Consider the following 11,187-nt stretch of genomic DNA (forward strand, 5'->3'; position numbering starts at 1 on the left):
CTCTCCTTCTATCTGTCTCCCTCTCCCTCTATCTGTCTCCCTCCCTTCTATCTGTCTCCCTCTCCCTCTATCTGTCTCCCTCTCCCTCTATCTGTCTCCCTCTCCCTCTCTCTGTCTCCTCTCCCTCTATCTGTCTCCCTCTCCTCTATCTGTCTCCCTCTCCCTCTCTGTCTCCCCTCTCCCTCTCTGTCTCCCTCTCCTCTCTCTGTCTCCTCTCCTCTCTCTGTCTCCCTCTCCCTCTCTCTGTCTCCCTCTCCCTCTCTCTGTCTCCCTCTCCCTCTCTCTGTCTCCCTCTCCCTCTCATCTGTCTCCCTCTCCCTCTATCTGTCTCCCTCTCCTCTATCTGTCTCCCTCTCCCTCTCTGTCCCCTCCCCTCTCTGTCTCCCTCTCCCCTCTCTCTGTCTCCCTCTCCCTCTCTGTCTCCCTCTCTCTGTCCTCCCTCTCTCTGTCTCCCTCTCCCTCTCCCCGTCTCCCTCTCCCCGTCTCCCTCTCCCCGTCTCCCTGTCTCCCTCTCCCTCTCCGTCTCCCTCTCTCTGTCTCCCTCTCCCTCTCTCTGTCTCCCTCTCCCTCTCTCTGTCTCCCTCTCCCTGTCTCCCTCTCCTCTCTCTGTCTCCCTCTCTCTCTCTGGTCTCCCTCCGTCTCTCTCCCTCCGTCTCCCTCTCCTCCGTCTCCCGCTCCCTCCGTCTCCCTCTCCCCTCCCTCTCCCTCCGTCTCCCTCACCCTCCCTCTCCCTCTCCCTCTCCCTCTCCCCCGTCTCCCTCCCTCCCCTCTCCCTCTCCCTCTCCCTCTCCTCCTCCCTCTCCCTCTCCCTCCCTCTCCCTCTCCCTCCTTCGCTCCGTCTCCCTCGCTCCTCTCTCTCTGTCTCTCTCTCTCTGTCTCTCTCTCTCTGTCTCTCCCTCTCTGTCTCTCCTCTCTGTCTCTCCCTCTCTCCGTCTCCCTCTCTCCCTCCCTCCGTCTCCGTCTCTCCCTCTCCCTCTGTCTCTCTCTCTCATCCCTCCCTCTCCTCCGTCTCCCTCTCTTCTCCCTCTCCCCTCTGTCTCCTCTCCCTCTCTCTGTCTCCCTCTCCCTCTCTGTCTGTCTCCCTCTCCCTCTCTGTCTCCCTCTCCCTCTCTCTGTCTCCCTCTCTCTGTCTCCTCTCTCTGTCTCTGTCTCCCTCTCCTCTCTGTCTCCCTCTCTCTGTCTCTGTCTCCCTCTCTCTGTCTCTGTCTCCCTCTCCCTCTCTCTGTCTCTGTCTCCGTCTCCCTCTCTCTGTCTCCCTCTCCCTCTCTCTGTCTCCCTCTCCCTCTCTCTGTCTCTGTCTCTCTCTCCCTCTCTCTGTCTCCCTCTGTCTCCCTCTCCTTCTATCTGTCTCCCTCTCCCTCTATCCGTCTCCCTCTCCCTCTCTGTCTCCCTCTCTGTCTCCCTCTCCCTCTCTCTGTCTCCCTCTCCCTCTCTGTCTCCCTCTCCCTCTATCTGTCTCCCTCTCCCTCTCTCTGTCTCTGTCTCTCTCTCCCTCTCTCTGTCTCCCTCTGTCTCCCTCTGTCTCCCTCTCCTTCTATCTGTCTCCCTCTCCCTCTATCTGTCTCCCTCTCCCTCTCTGTCTCCCTCTCCCTCTCTCTGTCTCCCTCTCCCTCTATCTGTCTCCCTCTCCCTCTATCTGTCTCCCTCTCCCTCTCTGTCTCCCTCTCCCTCTCTCTGTCTCCCTCTCCCTCTCTCTGTCTCCCTCTCCCTCTCTCTGTCTCCCTCTCCCTCTCTCTGTCTCCCTCTCCCTCTATCTGTCTCCCTCTCCCTCTATCTGTCTCCCTCTCCCTCTATCTGTCTCCCTCTCCCTCTCTGTCTCCCTCTCCCTCTCTCTGTCTCCCTCTCCCTCTCTCTGTCTCCCTCTCCCTCTCTGTCTCCCTCTCTCTGTCTCCCTCTCTCTGTCTCCCTCTCCCTCTCCCCGTCTCCCTCTCCCCGTCTCCCTCTCCCCGTCTCCCTGTCTCCCTCTCCCTCTCCGTCTCCCTCTCTGTCTCCCTCTCCCTCTCTCTGTCTCCCTCTCCCTCTCTCTGTCTCCCTCTCCCTGTCTCCCTCTCCCTCTCCCTGTCTCCCTCTCCCTCTCTCTGTCTCCCTCTCTCTCTCTGTGTCTCCCTCCGTCTCTCTCCCTCCGTCTCCCTCTCCCTCCGTCTCCCGCTCCCTCCGTCTCCCTCTCCCCCTCCCTCTCCCTCCGTCTCCCTCCCCCTCCCTCTCCCTCTCCCTCCCTCTCCCTCTCCCTCTCCGTCTCCCTCTCCCTCCCCCTCTCCCTCCTCCCTCTCCCTCCTCCCTCCTCCCTCTCCCCCCTCCCTCCTCCCTCTCCCTCTCCCTCCCTCTCCCTCTCCGTCTCCCTCTCCCTCCCCCTCTCCCGTCTCCCTCTCCCTCCCTCCGTCTCCCTCCGTCTCTCTCTCTCTCTCTGTCTCCATCTCCCTCTCTCTCTTTTTCTCTCTCTCAATCTCTCTCCAGCAGAGCAGTGTGTCCCACACAGAGCTGGGTTTCTATTCTAACATAACAACAGCCTGTTTACAAGCAGTCTGTCACTTCCCCGCTGCCAGTTCTTCCGCTCCCCTCCCAGGGCCGTGCTGTTGAGCTGAAGAATGAAGCAGTTTTCACTCGAACTCTGGGTCGAGCCGGGAAATCCAGCGCTGGTGAGCCCTCGATACCCGGAGTGGTGGACCCCCTGGTTTACCGCCGGGGGGGGAGGGGGGGGCCTTGGCTGGCGGCACTATCTGCTGGCCTGGTTACGGAGGACTTCGCCCCCAACTCTCTCCCCCTTACACATGAGCCCCGACAGTCAGTCTCGGCCGACAGGTTGACCATGTGGGTACCAGAGACTAGACCCAATTCTGCCCCCACACCCCCCCCAGTGTCCACAACAGGGGGCGACAGGATCCCACTGGCGAGCGGGAGATTTCCCCGCTCCCCCACCTCGAACCCAACACCCCAGCCAGCCTCTGGCCGAGCAGTAACATTCCCGCCTCGGAGTCAGAGGATGCCGGGTTAGAACCCCGCTCCAGACAGTCTGGCTCAGAATTCCGGGTCGGCATCCGGAGGGACCCTGGTGTGTGGTGGGAGTGGCTGAACCCCCCCCTTGCTGTATGGGTGGATGGAGCCCATAAGCCCCACACCCACCACTCTGTGTAGGATTAACCCCCCCCATAAAGAAGACTCCCATTTCTCCCGCCTTTCACCATCTCAGGACGTCCCAAAGCGCTTCACAGCCAATGAAGTACTTTTTATTTCAAGTGTGGTCACTGTTGTAATGTAGGAAACGCGGCAGCCAATTTGCGCACAGCAAGCTCCCACAAACAGCAATGTGATAATGACCAGATCATCTGTTTTAGTGATATTGGCCCCAGGACACCGGGGAGAACTCCCCTGCTATTCTTCCAATAGTGGCCGTGGGATCTTTTACATCCATCTGGAGAGCAGATGGGGCCTCGGTTTAACATCTCATCTGAAAGACGGCGCCTCCGACAGTGCGGCGCTCCCTCAGTACTGCACCTCCGACAGTGCGGCGCTCCCTCAGTACTGCCCCTCCGACAGTGCGGCACTCCCTCAGTACTGTCCCTCCGACAGTGCGGTGCTCCCTCAGTACTGTCCCTCCGACAGTGTGGCTCTCCCTCAGTACTGCCCCCCCTCAGTACTGCCCCTCCGACAGTGCGGCGCTCCCTCAGTATTGCACCTCCGACAGTGCGGCGCTCCCTCAGTACTGCCCCTCCGACAGTGCGGCGCTCCCTCAGTATTGCACCTCCGACAGTGCGGCGCTCCCTCAGTACTGCCCCTTCGACAGTGCGGCACTCCCTCGGTACTGCCCCTCCGACAGTGCGGCGCTCCCTCAGTACTGCCCCTCCGACAGTGCGGCGCTCCCTCAGGACTGCCCCTCCGACAGTGCGGCGCTCCCTCAGTACTGCCCCTCCGACAGTGCGGCGCTCCCTCAGTACTGCCCCTCCAGGAGTGTTGGTCTGGATTATGGGGCTCAAGTCTCTGGAGTCGGCCTCGAACTCACGACCTTCTGACTCAGAGAGGAGAGGGAGAGAGAGAGAGAGAGAGTGCTACCCACTGAGCCACAGAGAAGGGCTGGGGTGAAGGGGGGTCACGACCATGGAAGGACCATTCACCAGGCGGCCTGACAGACTGCCCGCAAATCCTCCCACTGCCTCACACTCTTCGGGCAAAGATACGGAAACCCCAACCAGATGCTCCTTTGGTGCTGGATGTGTGTCAGAGACACGGTCTCCGATTCGACAGACTCAGACACACACCCAGGTCGAGTTTGGGGGCGTCTGACGGGGAACTAGAAACCCCGGGGATGAGCCGCGCACACACACCCGGGGGCCAGCTTCAGAGGGTGTTTGGCAGCAAGTGGAGAAAGTTGTTGACAGAACCTCTCGCTGTGTAACTGCAGCAGAACGGTTTTATAAACTTTCTACAAAAAAGGGGACAGCTGGACTGGACGCGGGCCAGGAGCAAGCAGGGAATGCTGGGATACAGGCCGCCGACCCAATTGTCAACAGGAAGATTAGCTGATAGCTGGGGCCTGGGGAGTGTACCGTCAGTCAGGGAGGGGGCGGAGGGAGGGCAGGTCAGATCGCAAGTCGACCAGCCCCTTGTGTGCGTGACCGGTTCCGACACAGACACAAGACACCCACAGGAAGCGAAGCAAAACCTCAGGTCTCAGTGAGTCGGGCTGCGCAGGGGGGGGGAGGAAGTTAACAGAGCGCGCGAAAGCATCCAGACATCAAGATCTGTCACAACAACAACAAGCCCCTCCCCCTCCCTGCGTCCCTTCTCCACCGTTAGTTACAACATTTGACTTTCATTCAGTAAATAAAGCTAAACACCCTCGGGGCATGATGAGACTTCCAAAGGGTAGATTGATATCTCTCGCCCGCCCCCCAAGGTCGAATTGCTCGCAATTCCCCAGCGAGCACCACCACCCCCCACCCACCCGCCCGCGTACAGCCCTTTCCCCCATCGCCCTAGACACCCTCCGGTGGTCGGGCTGTTCAGCATGGGGAGGGGCAGGCCTCAAGAGAGAGCGTCGGTGGCGGATATTTGGCCACATGGCGCATCATTCCACCCCCCCACCCACCCAAAAGTGTAAAATGCCATAAAACCATCCACACGCATTCCGCGGAGTTTCGCGGAGGGATTCTCCCCCACCCCTCTCCTCCTCAGTGCGTAAATGCACCGCCTAGTGTGGTACCGAGCCCCGCACACGGATCAGGAAAGGCCCAGGCTCCATCCCCGGCCTGTGCCATCGCAGCTGATCCTCACCCAGCGTGGTACTGAGCCCCACAAAGTATGAAGGGCCCAGGTTAGTGTATCTCAGCCGTGGCGACCGGGGGCAAGGGGGGGGGGGGGGCGGGAGGTGCTGGCCTCAGGACCCCTGGCTGGGAGTGGGGTGTGGGGGGGAAATAGAGCTCGGATTCCTGCTCTTGATCAGTGTCCAGTGAGGCCGGGCGGAAAATGTGCGGGGTCATCGGGAGGAAGATAGGATGGAGCTCAACAGTGATGCCCCTTGCAGTCCAATATCCTGCCAACACTCATCAACCAACTCACTAATCACCCCCCTCCCTATCTCTGTAACCTCCTCCAGCCCCTACAACCCTCCCTATCTCTGTAACCTCCTCCAGCCCCTACAACCCTCCCTATCACTGTAACCTCCTCCAGCCCCTACAACCCTCCCTATCTCTGTAACAACCTCCAGCCCCTCCAACCCTCCCTATCTCTGTAACCTCCTCCAGCCCCCTACAACCCTCCCTATCTCTGTAACCTCCTCCAGCCCCTCCAACCCTCCCTATCTCTGTAACCTCCTCCAGCCCCTACAACCCTCCCTATCTCTGTAACCTCCTCCAGCCCCTACACACCTCCCTATCTCTGTAACCTCCTCCAGCCCCTCCAACCCTCCCTATCTCTGTAACCTCCTCCAGCCCCCACAACCCTCCCTATCTCTGTAACCTCCTCCAGCCCCCACAACCCTCCCTATCTCTGTAACCTCCTCCAGCCCTACAACCCTCCCGATCTCTGTAACCTCCTCCAGCCCCCACAACCCTATCTCTGTAACCTCCTCCAGCCCTACAACCCTCCCTATCTCTGTAACCTCCTCCAGCCCCCACAACCCTCCCTATCTCTGTAACCTCCTCCAGCACCTACAACCCTCCCTATCTCTGTAACCTCCTCCAGCCCTACAACCCTCCCTATCTCTGTAACCTCCTCCAGCCCCAACAACCCTCCCTATCTCTGTAACCTCCTCCAGCCCTACAACCCTCCCTATCTCTGTAACCTCCTCCAGCCCCCACAACCCTCCCTATCTCTGTAACCTCCTCCAGCCCCTACAACCCTCCCTATCTCTGTAACCTCCTCCAGCCCTACAACCCTCCCTATCTCTGTAACCTCCTCCAGCCCTACAACCCTCCGAGATCTCTGCGCTCCTCCAATTCTGGCCTCTTGAGCATCCCCCAATTTCCATCGCTCCACCATTGGCGGCCGTGCCTTCAGCCGCCTGGGCCCCGAGCTCTGGAATTCCCTCCCTAAACCTCTCTGCCTCTCTCTCCTCGTTTAAAACGCTCTTTGACCCAGCTTTTGGTCGCCTGTCCTAATAGCTCCTTATGTGGCTCGGTGTCAAATTCAGTTTGATAATCGCTCCTGTGAAGCGCCTTGGGACGTTTTACTACGTTAAAGGCGCTATATAAATGCAAGTGAGCGACTGAGTGCGGCGCTCCCTCAGTACTGCCCCTCCGACAGTGCGGCGCTCCCTCAGTACTGCCCCTCCGACAGTGCGGCGCTCCCTAAGTACCGCCCCTCCGACAGTGCGGCGCTCCCTCAGTACCGCCCCTCCGACAGTGCGGCGCTCCCTCAGTACTGCCCCTCCGACAGTGCGGCGCTCCCTCAGTACTGCATCTCCGACAGTGCGGCGCTCCCTCAGTACTGCACCTCCGACAGTGCGGCGCTCCCTCAGTACCGCCCCTCCGACAGTGCGGCGCTCCCTCAGTACCGCCCCTCCGACAGTGCGGCGCTCCCTCAGTACCGCCCCTCCGACACTCCCTCAGTACTGCCCCTCCGACGGTGCGGCGCTCCCTCAGTACTGCCCCTCCGACAGTGCGGCGCCCCCTCAGTACCGCCCCTCCGACAGTGCGGTGCTCCCTCAGTACTGCCCCTCCGACAGTGCGGCGCCCCCTCAGTACCGCCCCTCCGACAGTGCGGTGCTCCCTCAGTACTGCACCTCCGACAGCGCGGCGCTCCCTCAGTTCTGCACCTCCGGCAGCGCGGCGCTCCCTCAGTTCTGCACCTCCGACAGCGCGGCGCTCCCTCAGCACCGCCCCTCCGACAGTGCGGCGCTCCCTCAGTACCGCCCCTCCGACAGTGCGGTGCTCCCTCAGTACGGCCCCTCCGACAGTGCGCCGCTCCCTCAGTACCGCCCCTCCGACAGTGCGGCGCTCCCTCAGTACCGCCCCTCCGACAGTGCGGCGCTCCCTCAGTACCGCCCCTCCGACAGTGCGGCGCCCCCTCAGTACCGCCCCTCTGACAGTGCGGCGCTCCCTCAGTACTGCTCCTCCGACAGTGCGGCGCTCCCTCAGTACCGCCCCTCCGACAATGCGGCGCTCCCTCAGTACTGGCACCGGGGGCGTGTCGGCCTGGTTTATGGGGCTCGAGTCTCTGGAGTGGGGCTCGAACCTGCGACCAGCTGACTCAGAGGCGAGAGAGCGACCCACTGAGCTAAAGTGACACCGATGGGAAGCAGCAGTTGTGGTCAGACGGTGCCGGGCTCTCAGGGGTCTGTTAATACTGCGCAGAGTGTCCTCAACGCTCAGTGTGGCTTCAAGCTTCAGCTGGGCAGGACAAATATAGAACGAGTGAAATCAAGGTGAGGAAACGAGTCTTTGATCGATGCGGTGACACGGTTCTGCAGTCAGGTGCTGCTCGCTGGGGGTGTTGCTTATATAAACCGATGGAGCATCTGTTGAGAGTCAACACTCTGTCCGAGCACTCTCCTCAATCCGGTACTGAGCCCCACACACAGAGCAGGAAGATCCCAAGCTCCATCGAGCCTCAGTGTCCCCCCGGGGTGAGGGATGGGGAAATCAGGCCGGGATCCCGCTCCCGCTCGCCGCCCGGTCACCCCCCGCCGGAAAGAGGCCGAGTGTGAATGGGACGTCCGGCGAGGGCGGGAGGGGGCTGGGCTGTGACACACTCAGAGGCCAACAATACGGCACTTCTGATCACAGAGGGCATCAGACACGAGTTAGAGGCGCAGGCTACCGTCGTCCCCAACCCCACACGCAGACATGCAAACACGCGCACGCACATGCAAGCGCGCGCACACAAGACACGCGCGTCAAGCCACTGCAGGCGTTCAATAATCAACGTTTGGGCAAAAGGCAAGACGACAATCTCCCTGTTTACAGCACATCCCAGTATCGGACCCCATCCCCGAGCAAGGCCTGGGGGAGAAAGCAGGGTTGGGGGGCGGGGGGGGGGGGGTCAGAGAGCTGCATCGCGAGGGGGGCAACATGGGGGGAGGGACAATTTTGAAGAGTCTAGCCCCTGATGGAGGAGCAGAGGGGGGGAGAGAGACAGACAGAAAGAGACAGAGAGTGAGAGAAAGAGGGAGGGAGAGAGAGAGAGAGAAAAAGAGGAAGAGAAAGGAGAGAGAGGGGAAGAGAAAGGAGAGAGAGAGAAAGAGAGAAAGAGGAAGAGAAAGGAGAGAGAGACACAGAGAGGAGAAGAGGAAGGAGAAAGGGGAGAGAGAGGACGTAGAAGGGGAAGGAGACGGAGAGAGAGGGAGGGCTGATTGAGGCTGGTTTGCCGGCCCGGGTCTGTCCCAGTCCCAGTCCGGGTCCGGTGGGTCCGCTCACCTGGGCACACAGCTGGGCGAGGAGCGGTCACTGTCCCAGCTGGCGAACAGGTTCATGTGCACGGGTCTGGGGGCAGCGCCCGGCGCCGAGCGGTGCGGCTTGTCGGCCATGGCGGCGGCTCCAGGCGCTGGTTCCGGCTCCAGGCAGGCAGAGGAAGCGGAAACCTGGCGGAGGAGCCGTGCAAATTACACATCCAGCGTGCACATTACACAGGAGCGTGCACATTACACACACCCAGCGTGCACATTACACAGGAGCGTGCAAATTACACACCCAGCGTGCACAGCAAGCTCCCACAAACAGCAATGAGATAATTCCCAAATAATTTGTTTTAGTGATGTTGATTGAGGGATAAATAATGGCCCCAAGACACTGGGGAGAACTCCCCCTGCTCTTCCAATAGTGCCCGTGGGATCTTTTACATCCACCTGAGAGAGCAGACGGGGCCCCGGTTTAACGTCTCATCTGAAAGACGGCCCCTCCGACAGTGCGGTGCTCCCTCAGTACAGCCCCTCCGACAGTGCACCGCTCCCTCAGTACCGCCCCAACAGTGCGGCGCTCCCTCAGTACTGCCCCTCCGACAGTGCGACACTCCCTCAGTACTGCCCCTCCGACAGTGCGACACTCCCTCAGTACTGCCCCTCCGACAGTGCGACACTCCCTCAGTACTGCCCCTCCAACAGTGCGACACTCCCTCAGTACTGACACACTGACAGTGCGGCGCTCCCTCAGTACCGCCCCTCCGACAGTGCGGCGCTCCCTCAGTACCGCCCCTCCGACAGTGCGGCACTCCCTCAGTACCGCCCCTCCGACAGTGCGGCGCTCCCTCAGTACTGCCCCTCCGACAGTGCGGCGCTCCCTCAGTACTGACACGCTGACAGTGCGGCGCTCCCTCAGTACCGCCCCTCCGACAGTGCGGCGCTCCCTCAGTACCGCCCCTCCGACAGTGCGGCGCTCCCTCAGTACTGCCCCTCCGACAGTGCGGCACTCCCTCAGTACTGACCCTCCGACAGTGCGGCGCTCCCTCAGTACTGATCCTCTGACAGCCCGGCGCTCCCTCAGTACTGCCCCTCCGACAGTGCGGCGCTCCCTCAGCACTGCCCTTCCGACAGTGCGGCGCTCCCTCAGTACTGCCCCTCCGACAGTGCGGCGCTCCCTCAGTACTGCCCCTCCGACAGTGCGGCGCTCCCTCAGCACTGCCCCTCCGACAGTGCGGCACTCCCTCAGTACTGCCCCTCCGACAGTGCGGCACTCCCTCAGTACTGCCCCTCCGACAGTGCGGCACTCCCTCAGTACTGCCCCTCCGACAGTGCGGCGCTCCCTCAGCACTGCCCCTCCGACAGGAGCAGGCCATTCAGCCCCTCGAGCCCATTGTGTCGATACACAAGGCAGCCGAGGCGATTGGAAATCTGTGGCGTTCCAGCTGTGAGATTTGTTTAATGGGCCCAATCCCTTGTGTTCCAAGCTTTCAGTTAAATTAATATCCTGCAACATCTTCACTCTGCGCTCGATTTTAATCTTTCCCAGAGGCCCACTCACGAATCTGCTCCTATTCCCCCAAGCCTGCTCTTAATTACCCTGAAAGCTGCTGGGATCCTTTCTGCGGGAATCAGACACGGAGAAACTTGGCAGAGAATTCCGTGACAGGATGCTCTGGCTACTGTTATTTAATGCGAGTCTGAACAGTGAGCGTAGCAGGATATTCGACCATGGAATGTGACACAGTTGATCCCTAATAACAACTCTGCAGCCTTGTTGATCCCTATCCTCGTATCACCCGACATTCACTTTACCAGCAGAGACCACGCGATCGGGATCAGGAGCAGGAATCTGGGATGACTTTCCAGTTCCTCAAACCCCAGGGGCATGGGTGCATTTGTGGCCCCCTCACCCTGAACATCCCCTCGCTCAGAACACCCCAGCTCCCCGAGCCCAGCACAGACTATGAGTGGAACCCCAGAACTTAGTGAGCCAAGCCGGGAGAGTGTCTATGCATTAGGTGAGAGCAAGATTCGGTTAAATTGGGATGTCGCGCACAGTCAAATATCCTGCCACCATTCAGGGTCTGGGCTCATTCACAAAGAATCGCCACTTGGCTGAAGTATTGGAGGCTGGATGGCATTTGTGGAACTCATACCCCAGTGAGAGTCAGTGTGTGTGGAACCCATACCCCAGTGAGAGTCAGTGTGTGTGGAACCCGTACCCCAGTGAGAGTCAGTGTGTGTGGAACCCGTACCCCAGTGAGAGTCAGTCTGTGTGGAACCCTTACCCCAGTGAGAGTCAGTGTGTGTGGAACCCGTACCCCAGTGAGAGTCAGTGTGTGTGGAACCCGTACCCC

The 11,187-nt window shown here is 60.4% G+C and overlaps 1 protein-coding gene across 1 annotated transcript in view; it reads right to left on the reverse strand.

Annotated features, from left to right (window-relative positions):
• LOC147093004 (phosphofurin acidic cluster sorting protein 1-like) overlaps nt 1-9,038 on the reverse strand; it is a 28,504-nt gene extending 19,466 nt beyond the window's left edge. Inside the window, exon 1 of the mRNA XM_085975767.1 lies at nt 8,850-9,038. Coding sequence (XP_085831893.1) covers nt 8,850-8,959 — 110 coding nt within the window. The 5' untranslated portion in view covers nt 8,960-9,038. The remainder of the gene's footprint in view (nt 1-8,849) is intronic.
• Between the last annotated feature and the right edge of the window lie 2,149 nt (nt 9,039-11,187).

The sequence above is a fragment of the Somniosus microcephalus genome, unplaced genomic scaffold, assembly GCF_052327205.1.
Source record: "Somniosus microcephalus isolate GS21.2 unplaced genomic scaffold, FLI_Smic_1.0 unresolved_chr2, whole genome shotgun sequence".
NCBI classification, from domain to species: Eukaryota; Metazoa; Chordata; class Chondrichthyes; order Squaliformes; family Somniosidae; genus Somniosus; species Somniosus microcephalus.